This window comes from Cinclus cinclus, chromosome 14 (genome assembly GCF_963662255.1).
Source record: "Cinclus cinclus chromosome 14, bCinCin1.1, whole genome shotgun sequence".
Lineage (NCBI taxonomy): Eukaryota > Metazoa > Chordata > Aves > Passeriformes > Cinclidae > Cinclus > Cinclus cinclus.
The window spans coordinates 10,835,904-10,857,068 of NC_085059.1; the positions used below are offsets into that span (position 1 = coordinate 10,835,904).

The 21,165-nt window shown below is 38.8% G+C and overlaps 2 protein-coding genes across 10 annotated transcripts in view; both read left to right on the top strand.

Annotated features, from left to right (window-relative positions):
- ACSL6 (acyl-CoA synthetase long chain family member 6) overlaps window positions 1–4,959 on the top strand; it is a 41,328-nt gene extending 36,369 nt beyond the window's left edge. For all 9 annotated transcript variants that reach the window (XM_062502056.1, XM_062502055.1, XM_062502061.1 and 6 more), the window contains one exon: window positions 1,947–4,959. In XM_062502056.1, coding sequence (XP_062358040.1) covers window positions 1,947–2,087 — 141 coding nt within the window. In that variant the 3' untranslated portion in view covers window positions 2,088–4,959. The remainder of the gene's footprint in view (window positions 1–1,946) is intronic.
- Window positions 4,957–20,794, top strand: MEIKIN (meiotic kinetochore factor). The gene is made up of 12 exons (XM_062502066.1): window positions 4,957–7,506; window positions 8,860–8,947; window positions 9,168–9,246; window positions 10,219–10,279; window positions 10,920–11,060; window positions 11,497–11,616; window positions 11,874–11,913; window positions 13,153–13,214; window positions 13,976–14,070; window positions 14,400–14,573; window positions 15,942–16,065; window positions 17,349–20,794. The coding sequence occupies exons 1-12, from the start codon at window positions 7,152–7,154 to the stop codon at window positions 17,393–17,395; spliced, it is 1,386 nt and encodes a 461-aa protein (XP_062358050.1). The 5' UTR covers window positions 4,957–7,151; the 3' UTR covers window positions 17,396–20,794.
- The last annotated feature ends 371 nt before the right edge of the window (window positions 20,795–21,165 follow it).

The following is a 21,165-nucleotide window of genomic DNA, read 5'->3' on the forward strand; positions in this document are numbered from 1 at the left end:
TAGAAGAGGGATTTGTCAGCCTTTATGATGTTACTACAGATATTTGTTGCAGCTGTACATTATATTTTTGGAAAGAGCTTTATTGCTGGCAAGCTGTATTTATTCTTTTGGAAAAATGTAATTGGTGTGATTATGCTTCCCACTGATGTTTGAAATTTGAATTAAATTTAGTGAAAGTTTTGGGTGCAGAGGTCAAAATCTAAATTGGAGACATGGATAATCTCCAGACTGACAACCAGAGGTCAAGATAAACATCTGCAGGAGGTCTTGACTTTTCTGCCACTGAAAGCTCTGTTAGAAATTGGGTCACTAATTTTTATATTACTATTACTATTTATATACTATTACTAATATTTTATATTACTACTCTTATACCTGACCTCGAAATGCTGCTGGTTTCTTTATTTTCAATCTGGGCACTAGTTCTTCCCTGCTTGTGTAAATATTTCTGCAACAGAATTACAAACACTTCAGAAGGGGAGATCTGAAATCAACCCTGGATTACATAGCATTAAAAACACAGAAAAATTATACACCCCATTTTAAAATGTCAAATGCTTATTTCTGTTTTAAAAAATTAACATCTTAATCATTATATATTATTAGCAAGGGCCTTTTGCCTTTTGGTTAGACTGTTTCTGGCTGGTAATTCTAATGAGTAATACACCATTTTGGAGTGGAGCAGAAGCATCATTAAACATAGCCCTGTTATTCTTGATTTCTCAGTTAACTATGCAAATGAAATGATAGCAAAAAGACCTTTATTTTAAAATAATTCAGTATAAAGCATAATTTTTAATGCACATAATTGTCTGTGCTAGTAAGTCTTGTTTGCCTCTGCCAGGGCCTTCACAGTATGAAATATCTTCAAGTAATTGATTCCATGAGCAGTTTTCAATTAATGAAGTATGAAGTAGTGAGGAAAGCCTTGTCATTTTTCCAAAAATTGTAATAAAATAATAATAGAATAGAATAAAAAATAATTAGCCACAGATAGTGTGGCTAATGTTCATGTGGGATGGGATCACCTGTTTATAAGGATATGTTTTATCATGCCCGTCCTTGTCTGCAGCTTCAGTCTCTGTCAAGTGTGGCTTCTATAACCATCAGCTTCCAGGACCTGAAAGCTAGTGCAGCAAACAGAGGAGCATTAATAGCATGAATGCTGATTTATGAAGGATTGCATGGGGGCAGGACCTGGACCACGATGCTTGCAAGGAAAGATGAATCACATATTTAAGGGATAGAAAATGGATTTGCAGCCTATATGGCTGCAACTCCCAGCCAAACAAACTGGAAAGCAGTCTGGCTTGGGGAATCACAAAAGCAGCAGCAGATGGCTGGGAAATTTTATCTTAAATCAGTGTACTCTGACCAGTCACAGCAGCAGTTTTCTGCTTTCTCCCACACCAGCACAGGAAGGGAAAGCTCACTCCCATCTGTGCTGCCAGGCTCCCCACTATGCTCAGAGGCACTGCCTCAAACAAGGGCAGCCTTGTGAAATGCCATTTTCACAGGCTAAACGATTTGTATCACTTTAATTATTTAAAGATGATCATCGTGTACATGCTTTGTGTCTGCAAAGCTTCATGATAATTTTGCAAGGTTGAATCAGTGCTGTTTACTTTTGCAGTGGGGTTGAGGTTTCCTAGCACAACTCCCTGCCCTTGCCCTCTCCCCCACTGCCTTTCAGCTGTATGAAACTGCAGTGACAATATCACACTGTCCCTTGTGCTCTGGCCTCGCTTTCATATGGAAAAGAAGTTTATGTGCTCATTCTCTTGGAGAGCTCCCTTCTGTGGGCAGGGGACGGAAATCCTGGGGACTCAGCAGAAGAGTGCCCTGGACTTGGGGCACCTCCAAAGGGAAGCACAGCAAAAAATTTAATATTTATTCAATGTGATGTCTGCAACCTTTGCTATAAATATATTCCTTTTTTATTTTAGGTCAAAGCCATTTATATTCACTCTGACATGTTCTCAGTGCAAAATGGTTTGTTGACACCAACATTAAAGGCTAAGAGACCAGAACTCAGAGATTACTTCAAAAAACAAATAGAAGAGCTGTATTCAAGTATCTCCATCTGAAATCACTGGAAGAATCTTCTGAGTAATGGACTTCATAGCAATATTAGAATAATACACAAAAAGTACAGAGCCAGAATGACACTGATGAAATGGATAAGCATCTGAATCTTACATTTGAGCCTTTCATTTTTCTAGGAATTCATCACTAACCATATTTTCCCTTCTTTTTGCCATCAGGTGTGATACAATTTCTTTTTTACTCTAGGTACACAGTAAGGCACTACTAAAAGTTGTGCTAAATTGCCATAAAATACGCAGAAATTTCAGTCTATGACCAAGTAAATTATGGAATAACAATATCTTATAAATAACCACAAACATTTCTAATTAAAATAGGGAAAATTTCAAGTATGTCTGCTGAAATTTGATGATATATAACCTAATATATGAGAAACTAAAATCATAAATAATTCAATATTGTTGTCTACCTCAAATAACCAGTGATTGATGGTGAAAGTAATAGTCTATTTTCTCTGATTTGGATCTTCGAGATGGATATTGGTTTATATAGTAAGTGATAGATTTTATATTTTTCAGGACATAAATTGCATTGATTTGATTTAATCATTGATGACTTAACAACCAGAACAGAAATAGGAAGGAATTTCCCACTGTTTGTATTTAATAGGCCTATTAGTATATTACATCTAATAGATTAATGTTACCTTGAAATTAAAGGAACAGAATAGGAAGTAATAGCACAGAATTCTCTCTATTTCCTTTTCATCCAAACACAATTTATCCACTGTATGCAGATTCTGCATTAGGGCTCCTTCAGTCCAGTGCACAAACGGACATCTGAACTGCTCAAACTGAGAAGGCTGCAAAAGCATCACTGGCTCTGTGGTGGCTTTAGGTGGGAGTTCACGATAATCCATATGCTCCCAGTCCCTAATTTATTACTTCACATGTTGCTAACACTGTGTAGTCCAGCTGGACTAACTCCTGTTCAGGATCAGCGCTAAGGAAATGGAGCATAAGGAATAAGCTGTGATTCTGGATGGGGCTTAGCAGAATGAAAGGGTTTGGGAAAAGGCCAGCCTGAGATGCAGCAGTGGAGGGCATCTTTTGTCTGGCCATGGAAGGGGAAGGAATACTGCCCCAAAAGACTCATGGGGATGGGATAAAGGCTGTGTTAGCCATTGCTGTGCAAGATGTCACTGTGTGGCAGAACAATGGACGTGATGGCAGAAAGGCCTGTTCCGAGAATGTCTTCATTGTCACACATCTGGAAGCATCAAGTCCCACTGGCATCACTTCCAGTGGCCTCTCTGGAATAACCAGCAAGTTGTCTGGATAAAATAGATTTCTGTGGTCATCAGAAAAGGGATCAGTCTCACAAGGAGTAGGAACAGACTCTAGAGCTCTGTCTTGGTACAGAGCACGGTACAAGGGAAAGAGGAAACTGTCATGTCAAGTTGCTTGAATACTTGGACTGTCGACGGCTTCTTTCTGCTAAACAGAAAGTCTATTTTCCTAGCTGATGTCTGCTGCACCAGTGCATACTAGCATGGAGCTGTGCCTGCTAGATCTTTGCTAGGACAGTGGAAACACACTTATTTTCTTTCTTATGCTGGAATACACTGTAGATTTTTGAAGCTAAAAGTTTAAATTTTTAATCTAAACAGTATCTTATTTTCTCTCTGAGGTTCTGGTGCATGCTTCCAAATGAAATAAATTGAATTAATAAGTTAGTGTTATATGAAGACTGATTTATTGCAGTGATTTCAGAATAAAAAGATACACAGGAAACCGTATCAGTAACATAATGACTCAAAGAATGTGGCAGTTTGATTTATCAAATATTCATTTGTCTGAATCTCTTTATGTACCTGATTCCTCATTTGATTTCAGTGCAATGACTCATATCAGTACAAGGTAAGTAAAGAAATATCTGAGATCTGATGGGGTCATCATTTTTTACCAATGTGTGCAGCAATAGCATCCCTGGGGAATTTGAGTGTACCACGTCAATAGAGGATAGGGATTATTGCATAAAATCTAGCTCTTTAGGTCAAGTCATAAAGGATTTTTATCTCAGTGGACTTTAGTTCATATCCTTTTTGTGTGAGCCAAAAGACAGTCATTACATATACAGCCTTCAAAGCAATGGAGAATTAAATTCAGTAGAATTTCCTGTCAGTTTAAATGCAACAGTTTTAAAATAAAAAACCCAACCTAGTCATCTAAGTAAGTAGAGAAAAGCTATTTTTCACTGATATTTTTTTGTCATTTGAATTTAATTTTCTTTTCTCTTAAGATGATTTCAGGCTTTTTGAGACAACTAAACTCTGTATAAGTATAGAAGATCCCAATACGAGTTTCTTTACAGCTTAGATGGCTGTTATTTTTACATATATGATGCTGAATAATATATCTATATTCTTCTTTTGGTATTTGATGCAAAATGTCAGATGCACTAGAGCCAAATAGATGAACACCAAAATAATAAGAATGGCCACACTTGGATGATGAAAAATCTGAGTTGCTTTTTGTGACAATAAAAATGTGACTGCCTTCAGAAATTGTGAAAAATAACAAAAATAAACTAAAAGCTCTTTTATACTTGTATAATCAGATTTTCCTCTGCAGGTCACTCACCATAATAATAACAATGTTGTAAGAGATTAACACCAGAAAAAGAGAGATAGATAAGGCATGGGCTAAGCTCAGTCCTGCTTCTCTTCAAATTACAGGAATATTTATTTTGTATTGAGCTTTCTTAAACTGAAACACTGCTTGTGACCACCAATGAAAAATCCCCAGGACTGTCCAATAATCAATAATCAGTTGTTTGGTTTTTGGTTTTGGTTTTATTTTGTTTCGTGGTTTTTTTTTTTTTTTTTTGGGGGGGGGGTTGTTTTGTTTTATGTTGGTTTGGTTTTTCGTTTGTTAGTTTACTTGGGGTTTTTTTTAACGTTAAGATAGCTAATTGCAAAATTAGTTTCTATTATTCATCTTAAAGAATAGTGGCTCTTTTTGCAGTCAGTTTTACAGTTGCTGTACTGCATTCAGGGACACATTAAACATGGGAGGTATTTCCTGGGCCTGTTGCTGTGCCTGTGGATCTGTGGAATCACTGGAAGACTATCTTATATGTTAAAAAAACACAATAAAATAAATTTTTCAGGAAGAGACTCTTGCTTAGTTATATATTTTGTATGTTCTTTGCTTGATATATTATACAGAGAAAAATCTGTTCTGCCAAAATGCACAAAGTGTGAGCAGACACCAGACCAGAGTCTTTAACCCCATGTGGGCATGAAATACATGGATAATTCTGTCCTGAAAAGGCACATTTGCAGGTTGAAGTGCTTGATGCACACAAGGTGACACAGAGACAGTGAGTTTTTATGGATAAAGTACCATTTTGCAATCTGCTCTCACTCTTAGTCAGTATTTATCAGCAGTAGTAAGGTCCAGTCTCATTTTTGTCATGAGTAAAAAATCCTCATGTGTAACAAAATAATCTAACCTTAACCTCTGGAATGAAAAAATTAACTTAGATTTTTTTAGTTTTACATGCGTTAAAAGCACAAACTGCTGATCTATATGTAAATAAATGCTGCAAGATGTATGTATGCAAGATGAATGTAAAATGGGAAAGAAAATACTATTTTTGCATGGTAATAGGTTACTTAAAGACCTCTTGATGCCTTAGAAAGAAATTGAAAAAGCATTTTATTTAGAGGCAATTCTATTGGCATACTTTTTGTATCTTTAGTTCACTTTGGTTTTCTCTAGGGGAAAAGAATTTCAGAATTAAATAATTGTTTCTTCTTGGAATTGATGTTCTTCAGTATTTTGCACATTTCGTGGTTTCTATACCACCTTTGCAGCTGTGAAATAATGAAGCTTTTCAGAGACGAAATCTGGATGCCTGTAGCCCAAAAGTTTTAGATCCCTTGAATTCTCCCAAAGAAAAATCTTTTCTGAGGCATCTGGAGTTCCTTTAAGGCCTTCATTTCAGCATTTTGTTATGTATTTTAGCAAAGTAAAAGCAGCCAACAAATGAGGCATTTTGGTAAGTGTTGCCTACTGTATTTTCAACTGAAAGTGAAGGGGGGTAAAATTTAACATATTCATTTGTGTAAAAAAAAAAATCCTGTTATTAAAAATTTTTCAGTTTTGGTATATTAGCATGTATATCAAAGAGTCATCTATGGAAACTTTTGTAAAGAACTAAATTCTTATCTTTCTCTAAACTGCTCATAAGATTTTCCTGTGGACTCACATAAAATAAAAGCTCTTTTAAAAAATCCTTTGTTCCTCCAGCACTCTGTCCTCACCATCGGTATGAAGCAATTCGGAATGTCTGCCTAAACCGAATGTGTTGTAAAAATAAGAAATTATGTAAAAAAATTATGACGAAATGCATATTGGGACATGAGATTTATTTTAGCAATGTCCTATGAAAACAAATTGTTGCAAAGCTCTCTGAAGATGCAGCAGTCTTTCCGTAATGGTTTCATTTTTTAATTTTAGATCAATAACAATATAATCAAATGTATATGCTTGTTTCATATGAATTGACAATTGGGAATGCATAGTATTTTTTCAGACTGCGTCTAGACCAATAAAGTTTCAAAGCATTCAGGCTCCATTCTGGTTTTTGTGCGCATTTCTATCTCCCTTCACTTGGAAATCCAGAAACGCTTGGAAGTGCCCAAAGCCAGGCTGGACGGGGCTTGGAACAGCCTGGTGTAGCAGAAGGCGTTGCTGCCCATGGCAGGGGGCTGGAACAGGATTCGTATTTGGGGTCCCTTCAACCCGAATCACTCTATGATTCTACGCGCTCCATTTTGTCAGGTAACGAAGAAGCTACGACATTCCTCCTCTCCACAAACGGAAGTTAAAACACGGGTTCGGATCAGTACAGGGATCATCACACACACGATTAATTCACTCGACTTTCATACACGAGTTTCTACCTGGTGAGGCACAGGCTGCGGGTGGCTCGGAAGAGGCACGAAGCGGCCGGACGCGGTGAGGGCGCCGCTGCCCACAGCCGGCCCCTCACGGGCCGCGCTCCCTCACCGCTCGGCGCGTGCGGCCGCCCCGCGCATGCGGGCTGGCGGTGCGGGGACGGTTCCGCCTGCGGGGCCGCGGGCGGGGATGGCTGCGGCGGGTCCGGTTGGCGTGGAGCGGGACTGCGGCCTCCACGCACCCTGCATCGGGAAGGCGCCGCGGAAGAAGCGTCGCGCCTCCCCTCTGCCGGGGGTGGTCGCTCTCCCGGGCAGCCGGGCCGGTGTCTCTCAGATGTGCCGGCGGCGCCTGTTCGGGAGCGCGGGGCCTCGCGGGCCCGAGCCTGCCTGTAAACGTCTCTCCCGGGCCGCGGCCGGGCTTGGGGTGCAGGAGGCTGGGCCGGTACCGGTGGGAAAGGGTGGCGGAAAGAGGACTCTGCGCTGTGATTTGTCCGGTGTGTTCTCTTGGGTAAAGATGGCTGGGCAGGATAGTCCGGCCAAGGTTTTTACCAATACCGGCCTTGGTGTCCCCCCCAAAGGTTTGTTCCTCACTCCTGTGCCCAGCGCAGCGGGTCCTGTGTGAGATTAGAAAGCGGTTTCTTGTTATCTATGTCCATCACCGCTTGGAGAAAACAGACTGCTGTTCTAGAAACAGGAGTGTTCCTTCTATTTTAGCTGTTAGTTAGCAATAAGAAGGATTTTTCCTTCTGTAAACCGCCTGCCCTCCATTTAATCGAGTTGGAAGGGAGCACTGAGAAATGACAAGACAAAAACTTTGATTACCTTTGAGAGAATATTTCAGGAATTGCTTGAAGTCGGTACTCAAAAGGAGCAGCCTTGTTTGCTGAACACTGCAACGGATACCAAACGAAGAATTTGAGACCTGTTAAGAAAAAAATGCAGTTCAAGGAAAGGGATGGGAATCAAGTGAAGGCTGACAGAGTATGGGGAAGACCAGTGTGGGATGTCTTGATCTTGGGCCGATCTTGGTCACTTAAAAGTAAAGCTTTGCTGTTAGAGGGTACAGCAAACATTTGTTACTGCCTTGTTCCTGGTCTGCTGGCTCCTGCTCTTGGATGTGTTTAGTGCTTCTGTGCACAGGACCGGGTGCAACCAGCTGCCTGGAGGTCTTCCATATGCTTGAAAAAGAGAAGGAAAAGGATGAGTCCTGTCCGTATATCATCCTGTCCTGAATTCCCAAGAAGCTTTAGCCGAAGGGCTCTCTCTCACCCTGGGGAAATGTAGTGACTCAGACCCAGGTTTTAGTGTGGGGATGGACATTCCTTTGTGGTCATAAAAGTGTAACTCTAGAAAGTTTGACAGTTTCTAGCTCTTGGATAATGAAAGCAAAGCACAAAGCTAAATTACTTACAAAATTGGTTTAGGATAAGAAAATATGTCTCTGAAATTTGCTGGTTGCTGATTAATTGTGTTGTTAGTGCCATTTGGGATAATATACAGTGAGGACTAGTTTATGTAGAAATCCTTGATGCTCCTAATAAACTCCATTTAAAACTGATTTGTACTAAAACTACTTTGAATCAAGGTAAAGTTGCTTCCAAGGTGGTGGTTTTTTTTTTTTCCTTTTAATCCACAGGTTTCTAAAACACAAGAAGTATTTTTTTAAGTCTGCTTTTCATTTTGTCTTGATATACTGCTGAAAAAATCAAATTCAGATTTTATGTTGTTTGTCATAATAGGGTCAAAAACTGTTGAAGGTGGGAACAGCTAAAGGTTCCCTATTAGAAATAATAATCTAAATTCTAATGTTGAAATTATCATTACTGAACTAAATGTTTATTCTATAGGCCTGAATAAAAAGTTCAGTGGGAAAAACCTACCAAAGATTAAAGAAAATGTTGAATATACTGAAGAGAGCTCTTCATGCAACCAAAGGTCAGCTAGAACTCATTCAAACACACCACTGTTACGACTTGCTAGTAAATTATATTGTTTTTCCTTGTGAGATGGCTCTTGGAGCAATGCAGTCTGAATTATCAGTGCACTGATGTTTGTTGTATTATTTATTGACATCCCATAATGACATTTTGGAGTTGCTGCTTTTGTCTAAAACAGTGTAGCTGTGGTTGAACTTGGTTCTGTTCTTCAACTGCAGTAATCAAGCGACTGTCAGAGAAACAACAGACTTCAACATAAAAGAAGAGGAACCAGAAGAAAGCTGTGTATCACTGAAGGTGAGAATGCCGTCTTGCTTTTTATCTACTAGTGATGGAGGATAAATCAGAGAAATGTCACACATTAAATTTTTTTCCTATTAAGGTAAAATTTCCTATGAGTTGTGTCTGTGTGTGCCCAGATGCTTTTCAGGCTGAACTTGGTCCTGTATTTTGGATTACATTTTCTGTATCTTTGGCCAGCATAAAAGCTGTTGGAGCTGCTGGTAGCATGAATAAACATCAATACTAATTATCCTGGATGAGGCAGAGGTGTAGGAATTGTGATGTGTGGAAGAGATCTCAGTAGATTGTGATTCCAGAGAATTGCTCACTTCTAGGTGAGGCACAGACCTTTGATAGGTCACTGATGCTCTTTTTTGTGTTGTTAAAACTGGTAAAAAGTGATTGGAGGTGGTGGTGCAGAAGTGTTACAGGACAGTTAATACTGCAGTGGCAAGAGAATAGTGAACCAGGTGTGTTTGAACTGAAATCTACAGCAAAGGGCACAGATGGTACTGGTATAAAACTATTTTTCTTTAAGATATTATCTCTTCTTTAGAGCCTACCAATTATTTGCATTTTCTACAAAATGCCTAGTTTTGTAGAATCTACTGCCTACACATCATAGATGTTTTTATTTACAGAAATGGTGAAGGATTCTGCAAGTGTGGACTGGGTGTCTGAAAAAAGATAAAAGACAGTGAAGTTCATTACTTCACCTCTGTTGTGTGTAAGTTCAGTCTCATCCAGCAACGATTGCAGGATCAACTGATGGGATATTTGTCATGAATTTTAGAGCTGTAAGATTGTAGATTTGTTAATGTGCATGAAAAATCCTGATACAAATTACACTGTGAATAGCAGGCTTAAATGGTGAAGTACTAGACAGTGAGTTTTCTCAGCATCTCTTAATGTTGGATGATATTTAAATGCCTTTCTTTGTCTACATTCAGTTTTCTCAGGTTGTTTCTACTGGTCTTTTAATTTTAGGAATCCAAAATAATCAACTTTGAAAATAAAGAAAGTTTGAAAAATGCTGAAGTGACTTCAAGTGAGTACAATGGCGATACATTATATTATTAAATATATTTTATACCAATATTAAACTAAATGTAAAATTCACGATACAATTTTATTTCGATAAAAGTACTGGTCTTTTACTGTGTTGTTCTTATACTGGTTCTGACTGTGTGATATTAGAAAGAGAAGATTTTGATACCACTGGCTGGACTTCTGCCTCTTACTGCAGCCTGTGAGTATGCTCACATGAAGTGGTTGTAGGCAGCACAGACAGACCCGCAGCACCTGAGACAGCTTATTGGATACCACATGATCCTGGTTTTATCACTGACAGAACTAGTTGTGGACATGAGTTCTTCAGTTTACTCAAACCTGCATTTCTAAAAGCATGTGACCTATTTAAGAATTACCCTACTAGAGGCTAAGTTCTTCAGGTTTGTCTTGTGTGCCTCGGGCAAAGAAGGTATCTTCTCTTGGCTTATGGTAGTGTATGGAAGTAAACAAAGGATGCCCTTTGTTTGCTTCTTTAACTGTATTATGACTCATTATAAGATACTGACATGACAATATTTAGCTCATTACAGGAATGAAACTCAGATAAGGAAATCCTGATGGTTTGTACAAGATGATAGATTTTTTTTTTAAGCCACATTTTTTGTCTCCTTCTCTAGGTACAGAAATTACTCTTCCCACAGGTGTTTCCACCTTTCTCATAGAGTGTTTAGATGAAGATTCAGCTGCAGATTATAGCACTGCTAGGGACAGCCTGAAGACTTACTCATCCCCTGAAACATTCAGAGATGATGATTTGGGTGAGAACTTCTGGGTGACTTTTTTCAGTTTTGTTTGATATAGAAAATGTGGGGAGACTGTCTACAATAGAACGACTAGTGGTCTCCCATGGTGTGACTCACTGGGTCACATCCTTGCTATAAACCCGTGCTTAACATGGAATCTGTGTCTCTGTCCTCTAATCTGGTGTGAATCAGTTCCTTGTGTAATTTGAATCCTACTTTAAACCTAAAGTATTCACTGTTGACACAAGCTGTTTATTGGAAATGACTCACAAATGTGTGTTCAGTCAAATTTCTTTCAAATTTTTCTGCAGCTGTTTGAGCCAATACAGTGCTTTAATTTTGCTTTTTAGTTCCTGTCCTGCAAATGTGATTGCTTTCAGTTTGATCACAAATTTAATAACTCAATTCATTTCTGCATACTAAGTCTGCACTTACATTTTTTTCTGTCCAGAAAGATCCAATTTTTACTCTGTGGACCTTGGCAAGTACAAGAACTCTACTCTCTTGGACTCCAGCAAAGCAGTGGCCATAGATAAGATACCACAGATCTCAAATCTTTCAGCAATATCAGGTACTTCTTTTCTGCAATACTTCAGGATATAAACATAAGCAAATTTCACTTTGGTATTAGGAACCTGTATAAAATATGTAATGATCATTTTATGCAAGGTCTGTCTGCATAAAGGAGAACAGCTCCCTGCTAGTGGTCTGTGTTTGCTTCTAATATTATGCTTTACAAGTTAGTTTGCACTAAAAAATTGTCTGGTCTAAGATGGCATATCTTTTCCATTTAAAGTTTAGTTTTCATGTTTTGTTTTTTTTTTTTAGAACCTGTACCTGAGGATTTTCCAGACCGATGCATTAGAAGGTAATTGCTACAGCAGACTCTTTGATTCGCCTAAATGTTCAGACTCTTCTCTTTTGAGAGATACTTAAAGGAAAGGCCAGTACAAATAAGCCTCTGCTCCTGCAAGCATTTCTGTGAAGTTTCAGCTACCTCACTAACTTTGAAATTGGTGGAATTTGAAATTTGTCAGGAAAGAGTTTGCCTTATAGACTTCTAGTTTGGTCTTGCAGCTGTAAGGAAGTCAGTGTAAGAGAACTCGATTGAGAATTTTATGGAAGAAGATGACATTTATTTGCAAAATCCCTAATTCAGTTGCTTTTATGCAATTGCACTAATTCTGTCTGATTTCATTCACTCACAGCAAGAGGGCTGTGCTCAGGTGGTCTGGCCAGGCTTGTCTGTGCAGTAGAGTGTGAAGGGTACCTGTTGTCAAGTCTTCATTAAGCCTGACATTCTGTGCTTGCCCAGGGAAAAGTCAGTTTTTGGGCAGGTCTTTTATGTTCTTTAGGAATCATCAGCTTACATGGAGAGCTCCTTTGCCTTGGAATCCTGCTGACTGTATAAGATAATCTTGGGCCAGGTTACTGTCTGTTAACAGTGTTTCCTTACTCGCAGTGCATCTGCCAGGAAGCAGAATGGTGAGTGTGTGTTTGTGTGTGTGTGTGCGTGCGTGCTGTGCTGGCACCCTGTTGACACCCTCCTGTAGTTGGGTGCTGAGTTTTCTCTGTGGTGAGGTTTTATCATAGAGAAGGGTCTTCTATACTTGGCCTTATCACAGAGCTGCCTTCAGGTCCTGACATAAAAAGCTGAGGAACATGAGTGTTTTTCTAGAAACAGCATAATTTCTTTTAACCTTTGTGCTTCTCTTTCCAGTCTTATATGCAGATATCTTAATTCATAACATATCAATCTTAGTGTTACAGATCTCTACACAATTAATTCTGAATTTTCTTGTGAACCTAATTTCTCCTGCATCCTCCTTAAATGTGTTCTGTTGTATTCTGTAGAATAGTGAAGTGCTAAGTATTTAGTGAGTCTTCTGTGGGTGGTAAATCACAACAATCCTCAGGATAAGATGTGACTTGATAAACTATCAAATAACTGTAAAGGGCGATTAAGCAACTCTGTAACAATATTTTTTAAAATAAGATTTATCCCTTTTCACTCAACTTATATTTTCTTAGGATTTTCTTATTCATAAGTTGGTTTTTTTTAATGTTAACATTCATTCTGAATAGTTGTTCTTTTCTCCTTTTCTAGAAAGAGACGATCAAATTGCTATTACAGTTCTTCAGCATTAAGCATTTCAACTACACTGGCAGGTAAAATATGAAGCAGTTATACTAGCTGTGAGAACTACCAAACTTAAATGATTGCACAGTATCTAAACCAGGCTTCTACTGTGTTATTCGTCTCCAGCACAGACTAAACTCATTTGTGTCTAGAAGGGAAAGTAAATTGAAAAATCATACCAGCAAATAAGACTTGGTTCTAATTAATGTGTTAGGAGAAGAAAAAGAAAACAAAAAAACAACCAACCAACTAAAGTCTCAGTCCTGCATTTTTCCATTTAATCACACATGATGCTAGTTAAAATTGACCTTACCCAGGAACACTGTGTCATGCTCTTAAGTAATACTTGAGTTTATTTCATATCAGCTTCACAAATACATTGAGTCCCTGATGTAACTACAGTTTGGATTTGTGACTGATAAAATTTTGTCTGTGGCCCAGGTACCACGTAATTTCCCCCTGTTTAATTTGGAGTGTAATGGCAGCAGAAGTTGCCATTAGTAGAGACTGCTGTGATTACACAGGTCTCTGGTCCCACAGTATTTACTCAGCTGTAAATAGCCAGATGAACGTAAGATTAATAAGAAACCTTGTTTATAGAATGGGAGAGGAGTAAAGCAGTCCTGATGGTGGGGATAAAGAGACTAGGATTATACTGGGGGGAAGAACTGTGTTTACGTGGGTGGCTTTGGAATTACTCCTCTTTGAAAACCATCCTGCAGAACATGGGGTGGAGAGTAGCTGTTGTCTTTGTCTAAAAGTTAATTAATGTGTTGGAAATCTGTCACAGGAAAAAAAGTCCGTAAAATAACAGCTGCAAGAGAGAGAACGCCTGACCTAAAAAGTTGTGTGCGCTGTTCTTCACCGTTAGGGCCGGAAAGCAAGGTGAAAGTTCCTAAATAAATCAGCAAGGTTGTATCACAAATTATTTAATCCTTGTACGGGTGGAGAACTCCACCTAGAGGAATAGTAGCTCCTGCTATATTTGTAAAGTGTTGTTTGCAGCCCGGGCAGAGTGAAGATGTAGCTTGCCTCTCCCTCTCGATAGAGCAATAATCATGGATGTCCCCAAGCTCACTGTTTTTCACACTGGCTGTTAGTGGTACTGAAATGGGTTGTGTGGAGCTTGACTATGACAGGGGGACTCTTTTGAGTGCTTACCAGGCTATAGAGATTCACTTTGTAACACACAATGTAATTGTTTTGCTGTTTAGCGTGATAGTCAAACAGCTAAAGCCAAAAGGTTGAAGAAAAAAGAAAGCAGTTTCAATCCCTTAGAAGGAGGTTCATCATCCTTTAGGCAGCTTGATGCCCCGGAAGACTCCTCAGCCAGATCAGAGGGGTTGACAGCAGAAGTTCTGCCAGCCAAACCGACAGAGGCTGTGGTGGTGAGTATTCCCATTGTGCCCCCACTGATTAGCACTGGCATGGAATGGAAGTTGTGAATCCTGACTGAAGTTACAATTAAATAGGAGAAGTGACAGGAAGCGCCACATCTGAAATGTCTATGCTGTGGTAAACTAATTGTTTGTCTTAATTTTGGAGAGCATAAGACCAAATAAAGCCCAGAATGGCAGGAATTCAGTACTTAAATCTGAAGAATTGGTAGTAATTCTAAATGGAGTTCTTAAGGTATTGCATACTAGGAGAATACTGTAAGAGTAATAATAAACAACAAAGACTTTGAAATTGATACTGAGTTCTTCTCTGTTTTTGTTTAGCAAATTACTTCCACCATGCTAATCATGGAGGCAAATAAAGTCCTAAAAAATCTTGGTAATGCTCAGCCTGTAGAGTTAGATGTGTATCTATGTGGTTTTTCTTTTTTTTTTTTAATTATTAAAACCAAAGGCATTATTCTTTGTAGGACATTCAATTTCTGCCTATATATTGCACAACTGGGCAATAAATTCTGGGCAATTAAGAAAACCCAAACAACCCAATCTAGGAATTTGTTTTGTATTTTTACAAATGTAATGTAAAACCAGCAATATGTATCAGCAATGTATCCTTACACTGTATAACCAGCAATGTATCCTTGCACAAACTCATTGATTCAAAATTGATATTTAAATGCCAGTTTGAATTCTTTGGCAGTACAGGTAGTACAGCACTGCCACTTGTCTCTTCACACTTGAGGTAGTGCATACTAGATTAATAAATAGAGAACATCAGGGTCTTGTTGAATCCCTAAACTTTATTTAAGCAATAGAATATCTTTTGCATGAGCCAACAAGCATTAGCCAATCTGTATTGTTGCTTGTTATTTAATTGGACAGTTATTCCTGTATGTTTTCTGTCTTGATGGAGCTGTAGCTTAGCTTGTCTCTGGTGAGTAAAGCCTTACCTGGAGAATACTTGTTCCTGAATACCACAGGTCCATTTGTAAATTCAAAAGAAATTGTTCCTGCATCTCTGAGATCAGAAAAAGAAATTATTCCTCAAAGTCCAGAAGAAAAGAATATTCTAAAGGTTCTGATTTTATTGCACTTCTTAAATCCATTCTTTTCATGCTAATTTCTACTGTACTGTATATTTAATCCTTACAGTATCAAAACTGCTAAAGAATGTTTAAAGCTTTGAAGCTTTCTGTCACCCTTTCCAATAGCATGTTGAGTGTACTCAAGTAGTGTTAAATGTTGTCTAGTGACATGCCTTGAATTCTGCATGAAATCTCTAATTTCTCTAGAAGAAAGCTAAAAGAACATTTCTTCGGTGGGAATAGTTGTGTGAATGAAATATCATTATCTTTTCAGCCTCTGTGTGACAGACAGGAGATCTGCTCCATTGTTAGAATGTCACCAGGCCAGAGGCCTTCCCGGCTCCAGCAAGTTCCAGTTAACTGGAAAGAGTTCAGCCTTCCCAAAGGAGTGCCTGAAGGTAAAGGAGTATAGACTTGGTTCACTGTGCATATGCTAACTGGTTAGTTGAGTGTTTAAAAGTTTCTGGGCTTTTTAAAAAATATGAATATTTGGAAAAATCACAAGGCTAAAAAGAGTGAAACATGCAGAAAACTTCAATTCTCTGGCTTAATAGTGTTCTTGTGCAACTTTATTAAAATTGCACTAACATTTTCTCCTACGAGGATCTTTTAGCATAGGAATTAATAGTCATAGGCTACTTCCAAATTATTATAAGGGCTTACTGTTATTCTGTGCTTTATTTCTAGGGTGAGTAAGCCTGAGTTGAACTTCGGTATTCAACACCACTCTTCCACCAAAGTAGTTCAAGTTATCAGTAATGCTTTTTTTAAAAAATTATCAGTTTCTCATACGGTTTCTGTTATTTTCTCCTGAAACCCTTAACATAGGGAAAGCTCCTTTCTTCACTTCCCAGGTTTTTGTTAAACAAAAATGAGACAAAAATGAACAAAACTGTCTCATCACTTAACACAGGTAAAAGCCCCTCCTTTTCCCGTCTCTCAAGAAGTTTCTTGGTGTACCACTGGATGGCACATGTCTTCCAAACTTTAAAGTGGCTCTTCCCCAAGTTTCCTGCAAGCTGTGTGTCATTTATTCTGTTTAATTCAATACAGAGATACTGCAAAAATGTGGCAGCTTTCAAAAATACTCAGTACACAAAAATTTTCATTTGTGGTCTCTTAGGTCCAAATGTCTTTCTACTTTATTACTGGTTATTTGCAGCATCTAGAATACAGGGAAGTGCTTGTGAGTGTGTGTATATATTAATGACACTCATCCAATGCTAATGTACAGATCAAAGAACTGGGATGGTAGGTCATGCACCCAGGCAGATTGTGGTAATATAGGGCACAGGTTGTACTTGGTGGGCAAGTGATTCAGAAATCAACAAGTAGTGTTGTCAGAACAAAAGTTTGGTTTTCTTACTCCTTTTCTAGAGGGTCCTGGTATCAGGAATTAGACCCCACTGTAGTGGAGGGTTTATACTGGATATTTTATTCTCTGCTCAAGGAATCTTTCAGATGATGGTGGTTTTCATTAGGAACGTACATATGCTCAAAACTATTGTTCTCTCCTCACTGGCAAGTGAGACCTGTAAGATCTAGATAATTCCAGACAAATGCTGGTTTTGAATATATCTAGTGAACATCTGAACAGCTGATCAGATCATTGAACTTTCTCTTACATGTGAGAATGTATCACTTTACTAATAATGATTTATCACTTTTTTTTTTCACACAGATATTATTACAAGTACCAAAAAGTGGATCTGCTGTAAACAGAAATGAGATTTTTTTTTTTTGCTTTCAGCAGGAGTCAACAGAAGAAATTACTGTCTTGCTGCTGTGGCAGGGTGGGGAAACTGAACTCCTCACTAGTAAATAATGGTTGTATTTTTTTTTCTTTTTGCATGCATGTTGTTTGAAATTTAGTATGTATTTCAGTAAGCTAGTAAATACTCAAATACTTTATAGTTAATTATTTTGTACAGCAGCTAGATCCTGATCTGGGCATTATTCTGTAAGGATTCCATAAAGATGATTCTTCAGTTTGTTTAGATTTTTAAAAAGTGTGACTGAAGAACAGCAGACCAAGTTGCTTTAGCAGAATTACTGTTGGCTTGCTCTCTGCTAAGATTTCTAGTTTTCTGTAGCAGCATTAGTATCTAAAGATGTGACCCCTGTATAAGTGTTAACATCGGCTGTGAAGGTAACTGCATGTCCTGGGAGTGGCTGTGAAAGCATTCATGTACTCTTGGGGACCCACAAGTCAATAGTATACTACCATTAAATTCCTTGAATGCTTAGGTCTGCAGAACTTTGGAGGTACAGGACTGTGTATTCTGCTGTAATTTGATTTCTGAACACCAGCAGAGGTTCTCTTCACCCCATCGTCACTGTGAATTGGCTCTTAATGATCAGCACTGTCACCATTCTGGGCACATCCACTGCCCAGCCACTGCCATCTCAGAGTCCTCCTTATTTCATCTCAGGTATTTTGTAATATCACATCTCTCAGCCTTTGTTTTTTCTACTGGCTTCAGACTTAGAGAAAGTAAATGCCTTACATGAAACAGTGGTGGGAAAAACCCTTTTACAGCTGAACTGTTTGAAGAGATGGATATTGATATTCTGGATTTTCAGGTTACTGCTCACACTGTGTCCACACAAATCAAATTCCCAGTGCTTCCAGTTCAGCTTGTGGATTGTTAATTCATGAATGTTCTTAATGTGCTGAATGTGTCAGAAAACACTGTCAAGAAGACTTTTTTTCCACTTGAATTCATTGCACATTAAAGTAATTTCGACCCCTACAGTGTTCTCGCTGCAATATCCTTTACTCAGACTTTATCTGGACAGAAAGGAAGGTTTTCAATGTTTCAAAATGCTAGTATGGCTTTCAAAAGTCTGAGTTTGTTTCCCAGTGTTATCACCCTGGAAAATAGTTCTGTATTTCCAAGAAGAGCATGACAAGAAGACATACAAAACCCACACCTATAGTTTGACTGCATTTGAAAACACCTGCAAAAGTTCAAACCCTGATCTTTTCCCCATTGCTCTGGGGTAGAAGGAAGTGCAGATAATTGCTGCTGGATTAGTCTGTGAACAAGTATTATATAAACATTTAAAATGGCTCAAGGCTAAAAATTATGCCATTAAGCTATTTTTCTTTTAAGCATTAGTAGAATTGAGTTCTGCCAATAACTTCTTGGAGTCCTGTCAGGTATGCTTTTAATTATCAATATCCCTGTTCTTGCAAATACTAAGTCACTAGTAATTATGCAAGAATCTAGAGCCCCTAGGAGACAGAGATGAACTCCTTGATGTAGCTTTAAGCAAAATTGAAAGTTACATATTCAGTAAGTTGTGTTTATGATGATTATTCAAGGAAAGGATCGTCCAGAATAAAAATATGTTTATTGTAAGGGCATTCTGGAAGTCATAGGAAAAAATACTTATTTTGTCCCAAGCCATTTCGTAGTGCTATACATAGAGACTAATACTGGCAAACTAATTGGAAAGTACAGGAGAGGAAAATATGGTCTGTAACTGTGGAATTGGCGGTAGCAGCTTGAATATTGTCGGGGTTTGCTTTTGTTTTTCTTGATGTGATGAGGCTGTATAGGACAGAAATATCATGAACCACAATCTCGTGTCCTTCCCTTCAGTTATGAAAGCAGTGCTTCTTATCATCTTTTGTCTGACTCTTAGAGAAACTGTAATTACCAGGCTAGCTCTCTGCCCCAGGGAAGGAAATTAATTTGGAGGCTGCAGCAATCTCTACTCTTGTTCTGCTGTTCTCAAAGGAAAGACATTTTCCCGTGGTTTGGTTTTCAGCTGAAAAATTACTACGTAAAATTTCATTCAGAGTGGGAATTGGCTCTTCTGTATTGGTAGATAAAGGTTATGGGTCATGAAGGTTATGGGTCATGGCCAGTTAATTGCCAGAGGAGATTATTTGTGCAGTGATTCAGAAGAAGAATCTGTTCAGTGTCACCAGGGCTGCCCTGTCACATCCCAGGCTTGAATGGAATTACTTCCATGCAAGAAGTCTGATAATCCTTTATCACCAGGAATTGTGCATGGCAGATGCATGTTGAGTAAATGTATTATACATAAATCTGTAAGAGGCTTTTCATTAACACTGTTCAGTTATTCTTGTTATCTGAAGTGCGCTTCTAGGAGACTTGGACTCCAAGTGCTCAGAGATGGTGTGGGAGATGTTTCTTGTACTGGAGTACTACAAAAGTACATGTACAGGCTGGTGGAGGATAAAATCTTACATGCAAATGGTTCTGGTTTGATTCAAAGTCCTTAGACTAGAAGAGAGATGTCTGGGGCCCAAATCAAAATATGCTGAATGTATACGCAAGTTCACTTACATGTAAAGGGACTCCCTCAGCTTGAATTGTAATGCACTTGAACTTAGGTAAATCTTCATTGCTCTAAGTTGTGAAACTACTGAAAGCTGAGTTACATATCCTGGCCAAAATTCTATTATTTTGTTTTGTTCCCTGAGGACTTTTTATCTTTAAGACTGTATTTGTGTGCTCCTCTTGAAGCCAGGAGGCTTCCACATAGTGAAAGGATGTAAAGATTGGTCTTGTAAAGATCTGTGGTAGGCACGTGTGTCTTCTGTACAGAACAAGGGGAAAAAGATGCATCTAAACATCAGTTCCTGTTTTGTGTTAGAATTGTATGCAACTTCAGGTAGATGGAAAACAAAGTTCCTACAGATGGGTGATGGTGAAGAATCATTATGTAGCTATGTTACGCATGTGCTAAATTATGCCTTAAAAATAATCTGCTTAATTTAATCTTACATCATACATTGTTTTAGCTTAATTCCATTTTCCAGGGAAAGCAGATGAGTCAATCAGCTTTGTCAGTCCTTAATTAAGCTTCCTAGCATGGTTGTATCTGAACAGTGAGACATTGAAGGAGACTGTTAGCTGTTACCAGGGTTTCTATTTCATTTAAGTATTACTAATAAAGAGTTTTGTGAAAAAGCATAGATCCTTTTGATTTTACAGAACCTATCACGCTTTTTCTTTTTTTTATTCTTTTTTTTAAAGTTACTGGGCATTATGTCCTAAATACTCATTTGTGGATGATGTTTTACGTGTACTGATGGCTTCCTCTGCCATCAACTACACGCGTTCGACCTTCCCTGTTGGTTTTGACTCCAGTGCATCTGAGCTGAGCCGTTCTGCTTCAGCTGTGGGGAGGGGGGGGAGGGAATCGTTTTGTGTACCTGGAAGGAGAGCGGGCAGGAGCAGAATTTTCGAGTTTTGGGGTAAAAGACGTCACCCTTCTGTGGTGCACCCCTGCATGCCGAGTCCCGAAGGCGCTGGATGCAGCCACAAGAAGAATCTGATGCCTGGATCTCGACCTCCTCTCACCTTCCTGGGGCTCCTGCCTTTAACTTCCGTCCGAAGAAGGAAAACACAACAGCGGCGCGTTATCGCCACCCCTGGGGGATTCCTCGGCCTTGCTCCCGGTTCCTTCCGGGAGCGGGCGCTTCTCCCGCACACCTTGCGGCCGCAGGAGCCGCCGAG